The sequence below is a fragment of the Limulus polyphemus genome, unplaced genomic scaffold (genome assembly GCF_000517525.1).
Source record: "Limulus polyphemus unplaced genomic scaffold, Limulus_polyphemus-2.1.2 Scaffold103, whole genome shotgun sequence".
Classification (NCBI taxonomy): Eukaryota; Metazoa; Arthropoda; class Merostomata; order Xiphosura; family Limulidae; genus Limulus; species Limulus polyphemus.
In genome coordinates this window covers 658,431-672,833 of record NW_013665713.1, presented here as the reverse complement: position 1 = coordinate 672,833, position 14,403 = coordinate 658,431, and the positions used below count along the sequence as shown (strand labels likewise).

The window sequence follows — 14,403 nt, the reverse complement described above, 5'->3', positions numbered from 1 at the left end:
GCCCTAAGGATTTGTCAGACAAAGAATGAAAAATTAAAAATCAAGGTACAGGATCTGACTTTGATGGTAATTGTGTAACAGAGACGTCAATGAGTAGTCATTTACCTGTGAGCTGTAAGGCTGTTTTCTCACTATTATATGGGGGAGGGGGGGGGGGGAATCCAGCATAAATAGGGAATGATTCTGTGGAGTCCTATGAGTGGATGCATTAAAATGCCAAACAAGAACCCTGAAGCAACACCAGCGTTTCGTGAGCACTATACCCAAACACCAGCATGAGACACAATGTCCATGACACCCGTTGAGAATGCCCAACACTGGTACTTAGTTGAACCTAGCCCAACAGGACCAGCCGAAGGTTCCCTCACCACGTACAGGAATCCACCTTGAGGGGTACACCAGGTAATCACTGCTGCTATCTGCACAACCCAGTCAGTATTCTGATTACGGTTATCAGCAACAAAAGTATGACTTATGGTGAGATGATCTGCTTCCAACTCACAGAATGAGCTTTTGTTAAGACCACCTATTAATGACAGGTTCATGTCTGGAAAGTGAGAAACAAAAAATACACTCAATGGAACATTACTGAATGTGATAATTCTGGCAACGATTCAGTTATGATATAAGAAGGTATTAGTATGAGTGGATATAATTTTCTGTAATCACTTTTGAAGGGCACATTTACTGCTAAACAATACATTAACATTGAACTAACCACATTTTATTACCTATTGTGACTATAAGCAAACTAGAATTTGACCTAATGTAGGAAAATGTCATACTGCCAAGATTGTGACTGAACATCATAAACAAGCAACGACTGAAGTCATACACTGGTCAACAGGATGTTCCATCTAAATCCCATACAAACCATCTAGAAACTTTTTGAATTTTGTACATATCACTTTCCTAACCCACTTTATGAGATCAGTGGGCCTGATATTGCAATGAATGAATAACTGGGCAGAATCACTCATTAACAGAATCTTTCATCTTATCAATGGTGTGCTAACACATGTAAAGACTGTATTAACACCAAGGGAGGGGGGCCATATTCATTATTAAGTATGTCTTTTTTTTTTGCTAAATGTGATACTTTCAAAAACTTTATTCAGTCATATAGTAATTCAGAACTGTTAGAATGTTGAAAATCTGAAAAAGACACAAAGAGGTAGGTAGCAGATCATTCTGGCATATCTAAGTCCACAGTGTGAGATTTGTGGATACACTGCAAGTCACATGGTTTGTGCATTAGACAGTCAAGTAAATAGTTTGAGAATGAAAGCAATGCTTCATTTGAGCCAGAATCAGAAGACGAAGCACCATCACAAGGATGGCAGCAAAATGGTGGTCTCAAGCTGCTAATGATGCAGTTTTGATTCTGCAATTCCTATAATAGTGTTGCAAATAAAAAAAAAATTGTTGGTATTAAGTAACTCTTTGTTGTTTATGGGTTGTAACTAGTTAGTGAAACAACTTCATTAACTGTATTCAGCAAATAAATGATACTTCTAAAATGTCCTTTAATTTAGTCCAACATATACCAACTGTGGTGTATTTGCTCCTCACTACAAATCTATATTACTCAGCAAAGGTTGAGCCAGAGCAACTGTAACTCACAGTACCTTCTCTATTATCACGATCCTTTGTGAACACAAATCTATATTGTTCCAAACCCAAGTGTTTTGTATTATGAAAGTTTTGATTCCTTTTTGTACTTAGTTATATTACCTAGGGTGCAAATGCACTCTGTCTTGATATAAATCTAACACCAATTCTATTACATATCTTGCTTTATGGCTGAAAGTTAAGATACAGGTATGTAGCTCAGAGCTATTATCCAAAAGTTGGGACAAAAAAAAGAGCTATGTGGAAGAAAGTAGTTGATCAGTAAACAAAACTGATATTGTTCAAGTTGAGAAACAGTCAAAGGAAGAAAGAGACACTTCATTTGAGTCAGAATCTGAAAATGAAGCAACAATGCAGAGCTGGCAGCAAAGTGATAGTCAAACTGCTGGTTATACAGCTTTGATTCTGAAACTTGTGTAATAAAGTGTTCTCAATTATATTATTTTTTGGGTATTTACAGGCTCTTTACTATTAGTTGCCTAAATATGTAGACAGTTCAGCACGATACTACTGCTTTTAGGTTGGGGTACAAATACACTTCAAGTGGTATAAATGATGTGAGAACTGGCATGGTATAAAAAGGGTTAAGCTATGTTGTTCATTTGGTTGAAAAACAAACTAAGTATAGGTTCTAGCCCATTTGACTTGTTTTTTAGTATGGTAGTTTACAAAATTTCAAGAAATCATTTGTTTAGAAGAACAAAATTTAGGCCTTTTTCAAAGACCATTTTTGATCGAGGTCCATTGTACATTATTGCAAGTGTGATATGCAAGAACATGATTATTCGATTCTTTTTGCACTACAAAAATATAGCACTATTTGGATAGAGTTCTAATAATACCCTAACATTTGCATAACTTTCACTTTCAAGTATTACAATTTTATTGAAAACCAAAATATATGTCTTCTTTTTACAAACAAATATGCTATGAAATGAAAATTCATTAAAGGCAAATAAAAATTAATAAGGAAATGTGAATGTGCAGGCTTCATTTTATGCAAGCTACTCCTGAATATACACCTTAGATGTGGACTTCCAATAACCAGTTTATAAAGTTTATATTGATGCAACTAATGCCATTCATTTATTTAATAAGCCTTTCTACTTTCATAGTAATATAATAGATTAAAAGCACATTTAGTCTCAATAAACTTAGAGATCACCTTTAAGGTGAACTCTGATGATTTTACTTTGTTTATTTATTTTTGTTGTCTTTCTTAAAAGTTAAAAAGAATATGAGCATTTTCTCACTGCTGTTCCTCAAAATTAGAAAAGATATTTAAATATACAAACACAAAGATGAACTAAATTTAAAAGATCTATTAAACATAAGCTGATTCAACACTGAACAATTATTTAATCAAATGTATAAAATATAAGTATACCAATAAATAAATAAAAAATTCTATGAAATGAATATAAGAATAAGCTTATATAAAATGAATTCAGCCAGAATGTTTTATACCATCAATCACATTCTTTCCAAAATATACACAACTACAAGGCAAGCATGAATGACAAAGCTATTAAGTAAGACAAAGGTATCACTGACATTCCTATTTTTAGACTTTTGCTATGGACCTTCAAATTTCAACTGAATCTTCTTGCTTACAATGACTAAAACAATGTGGGTAGCTTTTGTTGGCATGGTTATATTCTATTAACAGAGATTCAGCAATGTGTGTGTGGAGAATCTGTGACTCAGAATGTTATAAATAGATGTTTGTTTATTAGTGTATATTAGCTCACTATAGTTTTAGTTTAAATATTAGCTTAAGTTTCTTCAGAAGTTAATAATTATGAATCTTTCTACAAGTTAGACAAGTACTCAACAACTATTCATCTCTACCTAATTTGAACAAAGAACTATAGTGATAATCTTTTTACATGATGTAAAGCTAGTTAGCAAATCAAGCAAGTGATCACCAAGTACCTTTATTCACAAAAGCAGCATACAACTGTTTGCAAGTGCTCTTGATCCTTTCTGTGCTTGCAAATAGTTTTTTTTTTATCATTGTATAAAGTTCATTTTTTGGCAAAACTATCTGGACCTCAAGTTGTATATGTAGTTTGGTTATGATTTTCAGTCATTAACCACTGAAATTTGAAAAAAAGAGTATCTTGTTAAAAAAAATTGAAAACCTATAACCAACCAAAATAACACTAAAATCAGAAATTAAAATAGCACTTTCTCTAAATCCTCTCACCTTAAATGTTTATCTTCATACATTTAGATGTGCTTTATTTACTTTATTTCAGCGATGTGCAAATAACTTATACTGAATTTGCTCAAAATAATTTCTACAGCACTTTACCAAAAGCTAATAACATTTAAAATGACACCTGAATCATACATTAAACTTTTCAAAACTAAACTTTAAAAACAAGCTTGAATTGATTTTATTTATAGTATATCATTTTTTTATTTTCAACATGACTAAATATACAATACAACAAATATGATTTTCAAGAACTGATTTAATCATTATTATGCTCAGAAATTTAGATTAAACCACAATAAATAAAAAACAAACAAAAATATCTGCCTAGTATCTAATATTTTCTTAAAATAACATAAAATTAACTTCATTATGAAATTAATGAAAATATAAAGAGTAGGTGTACTTTGGTTACAGATTTTCTTTGTAAGCAGATTTTGTTAAACAAGACCGATGTCTGTAGGTTTACTTTCTTCTTAGAATTCTTCTCAAGAAGTCGATAAGCTGTCTTAACGTTGTTAGAACAACGGGTAAAAGTTGTAGATAGTGATGAATTGGCCGACGCGTTTTGAATGCGCGTGAAAAACAGCCCTGCTAAAAAGACAACAGATCTACAGCAAGTGAACGTCATTTACGAGTACAAGTGTAATAAAGGAGACTGCGAGCTCCTGGCAAACGCCTCCTACATCGAAATGACTACCACAACCCTGTTAAGACGCCTAACAATGCACCTACAAAATGGAGCCATCAAATAACACTGTGCCAGCATCCACAACCAAAAACTCACACGTCAGGACCTAGTACAAAACACCAAAGTAAACTGCCGATTTAACGACTTCACAACTCTTCAAATTCACGAAGCAATAAAAATCCTACAGCAAACTCCCATAATCAACAAACAATCAACAGGAACAGCACGCACACTGCTACTTCTTGGCGAGAAACCCCCAAGCCACAATACAACACTCCACCAATTAACGCCTTCCACGAGCTAGATACCACCACCTGCTTACCCATACCTATAAATATCCACCAACAGTAATCACAATTCACACAACATTCAGCCTTGATAATGGATGCAGAAATAAGGTCCGACGTTGTGGTAGACTTGTAGTAGATGTGAGTTGCAGTTTTGTGTTCTGTTTCTTTGCTGTAGTATTTTTGTAAACGATATCCTTTAGAATCCGTTCGTCTGTCTTGTATACAGTGGAGAATTGGTTTTTATAGCAGACTTTGAGTTGTTCAGTGGAGTTGTATGGGTAAGCAGGTGGTGGTATCTAGCTCGTGGAAGGCGTTAATTGGTGGAGTGTTGTATTGTGGCTTGGGGGTTTCTCGCCAAGAAGTAGCAGTGTGCGTGCTATTCCTGTCGATTGTTTGTTGATTATGGGAGTTTGCTGTAGGATTTTTATTGCTTCGTGTATTTGAAGAGTTGTGAAGTCGTTAAGTCGGCGGTTTACTTTGGTGTTTTGTACTAGGTCCTGACGTGTGAGTTTTTGGTTGTGGATGCGGGCACAATGTTCTTTGATGGCTCCATTTTGTAGGTGCATTGTTAGGCGTCTTGACAGGGTTGTGGTAGTCATTCCGATGTAGGAGGCGTTTGCCAGGAGCTCGCAGTCTCCTTTATTACACTTTTACTCGTAAATGACGTTCACTTGCTGTAGATCTGTTGTCTTTTTAGCAGGGCTGTTTTTCACGATAAGGTCCGACGTTGTGGTAGACTTGTAGTAGATATTGAGTTGCAGCTTTATGTTCTGTTTCTTTGGTGTAGTATTTTTGTAAACGATATCCTTTAGAATCCGTTCGTCTGTCTTGTAGTAACTTCCTCCACTTACTACATGCCACAAATCCACAGGGACTACTCGCCTCCTTGGACGTCGAATCATTATTTACCAATGTACCAGTCCAGGATACGATAGACATAATCTGCGACAACGTTTACACACACCCGACCATGTCTCCACCCAAAATACCTGAAGAAATAATGCATGAACTTCTACTCGCCTGTACTACGAAGTCACCTTTTCAACATATCAATGGTTCGCTATACCAGCAAGTCGACGGAGTTGCCATGGGCTCTCCTCTTGGAGTAACTTTCGCCAATTTTTGCATGTGTCACATAGAAAACAAAGTGCTGCAGGACCACCACCCCGCACTGTACTGCAGATACGTCGACGACTGCTTCATCGTTGCCAAGGACACTGCTGAATTAATGAAGCTCCGACAAAACCTACAGGACAACTCTGTGCTTAAATTCACCCACGAAATAGCCACTGACAAAACCATCAATTTTCTGGATGTACATATCGACGCCAACAACAGCACATACGCCACATCTGTCTATCAAAAACCCACTAGCCAGGGAATCTACCTCAACGCTTAAAGTGAATGCCCTCAAAGATACAAAAGTGGAACCATCCACGCCCTCATCCACCGTACCTACAAAATATCCTCAGATTGGAATCTATTTCACAACAGAATTCGTACACTCCGACAAACATTCATCAATAATGGATATAGTAATACCACATTCGACAAGACACTTCAACGATACCTGGACAGCCGCCAAAAAAACACCACAAACCAACCTATAAATATCCACCAACAATAATCACAATTCACACAACATTCAGCCTTGATAATGGATGCAGAATGCATTAAAAACACGTCGGCCAACTCATCACTAGCTACAACTTTTACCCGTTGTTTTAACAACGTTAAGACGGCTTATCGACTTCTTGAGAATAATTCTAAGAAGAAAGTAAACCTACAGACATCGGTCTTGTTTAACAAAATCTGCCTACAAGAAAATCTGTCACCAAGATACACCAACATCCGATTATATATATACAATAATATATATAATATTTTGAAATCAAGTGAAGTCTGTGCTATTTATCATTGAATTTATCCCTAACAAGTCACAGACACCTACAGTAGAAGAATCCTAAGCCCAATAACAACATAGTATATATTTATAATATTAAGAAGTATAAGTAAGAGCCTTTTTATTTTGACAACTGGCAAAAAGAAGGATATATATTTTAAATTCTGACACTGTTCAAATGTTTGTTTGCAAACCAAGAATTTAAAAATAATTCTATACATTCAAAAGTTGTTCAGGTGCATCAAAAAACAACAACAAAAACCCAAAATGTTATATGTAGAAGCTCCTGTGCAATGGGGCAGACCTTTATGATTAATCACAGGGGGTTGGTTACTTTTAGCAGTTGCTTTGTTTCAATAAAATGTACTGAATTTCTAGTGTACAAGATTTAATAGAATAATAATAGTAGAACAAGTTTGAAACAAAAAAGTACATGCTAATAATTGTCACACTGAAAAAGGAGTACCACTGTAACTCTACATTATCCCCCAAAAGCATATGTTTAACCAGTCAACTATGTTGTTAAAAATAAAGTGATAACATTATTTATTGTAATGTTTTGTTAAAGATGAATGCCCATGTTTATTTTTAAATTAAACTGTTAGTGTTACTCTGTTCTGCTGTTTATTAGGTATGTATAATTAATCACCAATTTTATATTACAAATCCTTACTTGGAAAGGTGACTTAATATAAAAGAAGTTCTGCTTAAATCAACTACAATTATTTTACTTGGCTAAATGAAATAGAATGCTCTTGCAAAGCAGGTTTAATGTATCTAGATATACGAGTACATAGTCGTTTTTTGATTTCTATTTAAAACAAAACATGATAACTGTTTTATATAACATTTTAAAATTGCATATAAATGTTTTATTTTATTTATATGGATTACTTCTAAAATAAAATGGTTTTTAATCCCATATAAACAAGTAGTTATAGTGATGTCATCAATAGATTATGCAAATTATTACAATCAAATGTTTCAACATTCATTTAGTAATATATTCCAAATCTTCTAAGGTCAAAATTATATCTTTTTTTACAGCCATAATTAAATAAAAATCACAAACTATTCTAACAATAATTACAAATGTACAATGTTGGTTACTCAAGGACTCTTAAATTTTTCCTAACCAGTTGCCTACAAGTACCCAAAGTTAAATTTCACAGTAGCTCAGAAACAGCCTCTTAAAACTTCAACATAAGTTTTCTGTTTGTGAAATCATCACAGCTACTGTAATAATACTGTCAGAATGTTTTAATGTTGAGAATAAAAAATACAAAACTAAAACTTATGAAACAAGGTATTGAGTCTAGAATACTTACTTTACGACCTGCAGAAGTGTCTCTCCTGACTGTTGATGCTTTACCAATATGCTGATGATTACCACCTCCATGAGGATGTTCTACAGGCTGCAGAGATTAATAAGTGTTAAAGACTGCTAATAAAGCAAAACGAAAATGCCTTCCATCATTATTATTAATTATCAAATTCTTCTGCCCCAGCTGACAAATCCATTATTTCATGGCAATACCAAGTTCTTATTCCTGAAGTAATGCTCTTGTAAAATGTTTTTTTAAACCAGCCAATTTACCGATTCATTTCTACATATTAATTTGAATGGATTAAAAAAAAAAATACATGCGTGTTTTATAAGTTAGAACTAACATAATATTGTAGTCATTTGCCTACCCTAACATCTGGGCATTCTGTTTCAGCAGAAAAAATTAAAAGTGAGTCATAAGGGTTATTTACTATACATCACATATATATTTTACTTAGAAGATTAAAAAGCATTGATAAATGACACTGATCACACATTTAATATATAGATAAATCATGTTGATCACACATAATTTATTGGTAATACAAGTGTTAAAGATGCGAGATTTATGGGATTGCATTAATTATTTATCTGCTGATTAAAATCTTCAGTGAAGTACATTTTAGATGTAAGCATAAATTACATTTCTACCAGCACAACTTACATTCATTGCAACACCACGAACTTTAGGCCAGGAGTTCCTCTTGGCTTTATACTTGTGATAAGCACGGCCTGCTTTTAGAATAGGTTTGTCAATTCTTCCTCCCCCTGAGATAATTCCTAAAACACAATTTTGGAAAACAATGGTTTAAAACAGCATTATGATTACAAGGTAAAATGATTCAGTACATTCTGTTGTTGAGCAATTCAGAAACAGCCTCATAACAAGATCAACAAGATTTTTTTTCTTCTGTTTCACAGAAACATCATTGCTACTCAGCAACTCACTAAAACTAGCAGTATGTTATCAACGTAAAATTGGTAATTTTACAATGCATGAAACACGAGGATGGTACTTGGACTATATATTGACAGTGTCAATAAGAAATGGTCATCCAGCATACCAGATGGTGGTTGTACATATTAGGAGCATTTTGTTATTTAACAACCAGAATGGAATTCTGTTGCTACTTCAGATTGAATTCCTTTTTGCAATTGTTTGTATCAAATTCACTTTTTTCTCACCTTTCTTTGTCAGTTCCTTTTATTTTCTAGGATTTTACTTACTGGATGAACTTCCACATGGTTTTGAAGATGTAATGTTGTGGAGAGATGCTCAAAGTATCAAAGATGCTTGAGTTACGTACCTTTGATAGCTCATTTACAAAGGTATTGATCATAGTTGTGATTTGAAACTTGTTACAAGGATTTTATGTAAGAATCAGCAAATTGAAACAAAGTTTCTACTTGCAGTTCGTAAGATTAAAATTGACTGTGGTGAATAACAATCAATATTTATAGTATCCCATAGTTTCACAAGACTGAAGTATGAGCTGATTTGTTATTTCATCAACATACTCAAACTTATTAGCCTCACGACATAAAGTTTCAAACTGCCTGATTTATAGTATTCACTCAAGTTACTAAATTTGTATAATTTAGTAATGCCGTGTGTGTGTGTGTGTGTGTGTGTGTGTGTGTGTGTGTGTGTGTGTGTGAATAATATATGTGAATCTAATCAAAATACTGAATGATATATTTGATAAAAGAACAGAAATTACAACATAGCATGTTATGTGCAATTCACTTTTTACAAAAGTTAAGACACCAAATGTTCTCTGTTGCAAACTGGACCATTTAATGATCTGTTCTGGCCTCATTCCTGACTTGGACTATGACTATTTCAGTAAATAAAATAAATAGGTACACGTGGTTTGATATATTTTTCTTACTAGCATTATTTCAATGAAATGATAAAAACTGACAATCTGCTACTGAAACAATAAGTATAATTTTAGTTAGTTTAGTCTGGGCTCAAAGTGACACCATAATTTACTATATAAAGACAAAGCTTTGTCTGTCTGTTATGGCAATATCTTGGCCATTTATCAAGAAGAATATTTGAACACAACTTAAAAATAAACAGAAATGAAAATGTTAATCAAGCAATACTTAAAGGAGATGACCAAATATACATAAAAAAAAAGTTTTCGTGGAATACTAGAAATAAGATAGTCATTCTCCATATGTATATTGTTACTAGATTATAATTAATTTTTAGAAAACATGTTCATAAAACATTTATTTAGATATAATTTGAAAAGAACAATTAATCATTTCTTCCCATCATATGAGGGGCATTCAGCTTGTCAAACCATATTTTACTAACCCTACAATTTGATAACCCATGCAAATCTAACCAATGTTACTTTCCCACAGGCAATTATTGAAGTACCTAATTATCTATGCCTATCACTAGATATGTACAACATTCTAAATTTAACTTTATTGAAAAACCAGACATTTCAGGCTTGAAAAGTTTGCTATTAATTTACCATGAATTTGAAAGACCGTACAAACCCTGGATAAAGTAATAAAAAGAACACTTTAAACAACAATCATTCAATTCTTATTAATAAATCAATTTTCATAGCTCTACTCTTTGTTCGAAATGACACAGATAACTGATAACATCACTAACCAACCATGGCCCTGTTGGCTGATGGTAACACCTTCTTAGATCCAGAGGGAAGTTTCACTCTTGTTTTCTTGGTGTCAGGGTTGTGGGATATGACAGTTGCGTAGTTTCCAGAACAACGTGCTAGTCGACCACGATCTCCAGTTTTTTCTTCTAAGTTACACACAATTGTGCCTTCTGGCATTGTTCCAACTGGAAGAACATTCCCAACCTGGAGTGTGGCTTAGAGAGAGTGAGAGAAAACAAAGTTATTAGATGCATGATATTTATGCAAATTACAGACAAAACAGAAAGATATACATCAGATCAGCACTCAATATTAACTCCAAATTTTACAAGTCCTTAAAACTCCCAAGCCAAAATTTTCCTTGTCTATTTAAGAATCTTCTCAATCCCATTTTTAAAACTATTAATAATGAACCAGGATAAGTTACATTTTTCTCTTAAAACAAATTACTCTCAAGTACACAACTGAAAAAGTATTAACATGTTATATTATGAAAATCTACATTCACAAAAGATCCTTCTTTGTGTGAAAAGCTACTTTAATCAGTGACGTTCCTTGAGAAAATTCTTTAATAAACTCATTTTCTTCTTTGCATTCCAGTGCATGATTTGTTTTTAATATTCACAAGAAGTTACACAAGAAATATTTGCCCTAGCTGTCCCCAATTTTGAAACAACAGGCTAGAGGGAGGGCAACTAGTCAACAGCACCCACTTCCAACTTTTGGACTATTCTGATCAAATAGTGAAATGTATACACACATTCAAAGCGTGGAGTGTAATTTTGTGACAGTAGGACACGGATTATAAATCCTTCAATTTACAGCCCAGCACACTTGCCATTAGACCATAATTGGCCCTCCAGTTACTTTTAGTAAATTATTTTCAACAAAATCAAGTCTGAAAAATGCTTTTGTGACAATGTTGCAATATAGTACACATTTCTGTAATCTTCTTATAATTAAGTAATAATAAGTACAGAATAGTTATTTTAATTAGTATCAGTGATAAATTCTTGGTTAACGTATCATACACAATAAACAAGATACTGGGTTACATTATCCATAATGTAAAGTGCATGAAACAAACATGAGGATAATATTTATTTTCAAAATTACAGCAGCAGCACACTTTATTTGTTAATTCATCGAAAAAAAATACAAGTTTACATTATGTGACTAGCTAGGGTAGTTAAACAGTTTAATAAAACAAAAGCCCTTGGAATATGCATGGCTCAAGTATATGTTGCACCTGGTACAATGTAAAGCAAAAACTTCATGGTACAAGTTATAAAATACTTTTACAGTTATATTTCTTTTGTTTGAAAATTAAAAATAAAGTTGATAACTTTTTTTTTGTATAAAAATAACCTAACTACCAACAAAGATTCCTCACAACTTCATGGTTTGTGACTGGCCGAAACAATTTAAATTTTGCCTCCATTATTATGTAACAATTTAGGAACTGCAGCAAGGCATTTTCATAAGACAATCTCCAATCTGGCTGCCACGGCCCATGCCATGCACACATACATACAAACATTTTCCCCTTAAAATAAATGGTCAATACAAATTATCAAGGTTTTATTTTTGAAGAAAACCTATAAAGTCTCAAGTTCAAGACAGCACTTACACCAGGGGAATAAAAAATTTCTTAATGATTAAGGTAAAAAAAAACCCCAACGGAGTATAAATATACTAGCTATATATATTTTACAAGAATATACATAACATGCGGTATGTTGATCACCATGCATCATAGTGATCATACATACAGTACCACTATCAATGATATCAGGAGTAATAGCCATTTAATCTGCATTAAGCCAATCCAAAGGTTGTCTCTGTTTCTTGAGAGAGCATCATACATCAACTACGTATTTCATTAAACTAAACTATTTCAAATAAGACAATATTGCTATTATACAGATTTATGATGATGGCACAAAACATTAATATATGTAAAATAATATTACAATGTAAACATTATAATTCACATAAGATTATTAAACATTTTTAATTTTAAAAGGGGGAATAGGGATCTTAAAAAAAAAAAAAAAGAGAGAAAAGAAAAGAAACAAGATAGGTAGCTTAATGTAAATATTCAACATCATGAAAAGTAAACAAACAATTTCTTCAAGCTAAAAACCCCTATTTTGACACTATGTGTAAGAGCTGTAATATTTAGAAGTCAAAATAGGGAGGAAATAATGTCAACACGGTCTTAAACCTTAAGCTTGTTTGTTTACTTTTTTCTGTGTTTGGATTTTCACTTTAAGCTGCTTATCTTGCTTTTGTATTTTTTTTTCAAAATCCCTATTCCCCCTTTTTAAATTAACAATTTTTAATAATCTTGTGTGAATTATAATGTTTACACTGCCATATTATATTATATATATATATATATATATATTAATGTTTTGTGCCTCAATTCTTGCAATACAATCAAAGGTTAATGCAGTATGTATTTATGAGAACATTACACTTCATTGCTAGACGTTCACCTTGAAGGTAACCAGGGTTGCAACTGGGCTCTTCAACATTTGCCATGAAGCAATCATAAACAAAGGTATAAAAGAACTAATTATCAAACTGTTAAAACTGGAATTTTCTAATAAGCTAAAGAATGTAATGATTCTATTTTGCTTTTTTCCTGTATTTGACAAGTTTGCTATAGAGAAAACACTCGTTTATGATATGCAGCAAATATTTTAGAACACAACCAGTTTTTATTGGAAAATACTGACATCAAACACTTATTAAACCTTCAAAACTTCCAAATATCTAATAAAAACTTAAAAAGAATTCAAACTACAATAATTATATCACTGCATCAAGCAAACTATTTTGTAACCTTTAATAACTCTAATCAAAACGTTTTGCTTATGACGATACCTGTATCCAAATTTCCAAAACTATTACCTCTCATATTCAAGTATGTATTGACAACCTTTTCATTCCACCACTCAGACAACTCACAAGGCCAGTACACTAATGAATTTGAATAACTATATCAAATCTACTCCTTAATACTTCTACAATGTAAAGTTAAAAACTGTAGTAATTAAGTGACTCAAATCATTAATTACACTAGTATTTTGTTCTGTTTCTAACATATCCATTCAATAAAAATTACATGCACAACTTAAAAGGTACATTGATCATCTGTTTTTGTGTGTTTATATCCTAACACCTATTTCCTGCTATTTAAATTACATTATGCCATGAACTCCCATCCAAGTAGTTGTATTACATCTCACAATAGCAATAATGCTTTGAAAATTCATACAAAAGGAACTATAAACAAGAGGTACTATGCTGTAATTTGAGATGTATGATTTTGCATTATTGATACTAGATTTAAGTTTCATAACTAATCACTGCAAGGGATAGAACCAGATTATTTAACATTGGTACACTTTAGTGTTTTTGTAGTTAATTTATATACAAATTAACTAACAAAGATTGTTGAATTATACACATTATTAACATAATTACATTTTAACTATATGCTTATTTCCTATTTCAAGTTAATGTAATTTCAGATGTTAAGTGTAAATACTAAATCACACAAGTAAAATGTTTATTATTAAAGCATGAAATGGCTTACAAGGCTTGATAATCTTTGCTGCTTCATGATAAAATATACTGTTGCGTCAGCGAGGTCACGTGACTAATATCACGCCTCGTCCTTCTC

General features: G+C 32.7%; 1 protein-coding gene across 2 annotated transcripts in view; it reads right to left on the bottom strand.

Moving 5' to 3' along the window:
• Positions 1 to 14,403, bottom strand: part of LOC106470317 (60S ribosomal protein L8) — a 27,295-nt gene that overhangs the window by 3,265 nt on the left and 9,627 nt on the right. For both annotated transcript variants that reach the window (XM_013930876.2, XM_013930868.2), the window contains exons 4-6: positions 10,706 to 10,924; positions 8,729 to 8,844; positions 8,066 to 8,152 (exon numbers count right to left, since the gene is read on the bottom strand). In XM_013930876.2, the coding sequence (XP_013786330.1) occupies positions 8,066 to 8,152; positions 8,729 to 8,844; positions 10,706 to 10,924 (422 nt within the window). The remainder of the gene's footprint in view (positions 1 to 8,065; positions 8,153 to 8,728; positions 8,845 to 10,705; positions 10,925 to 14,403) is intronic.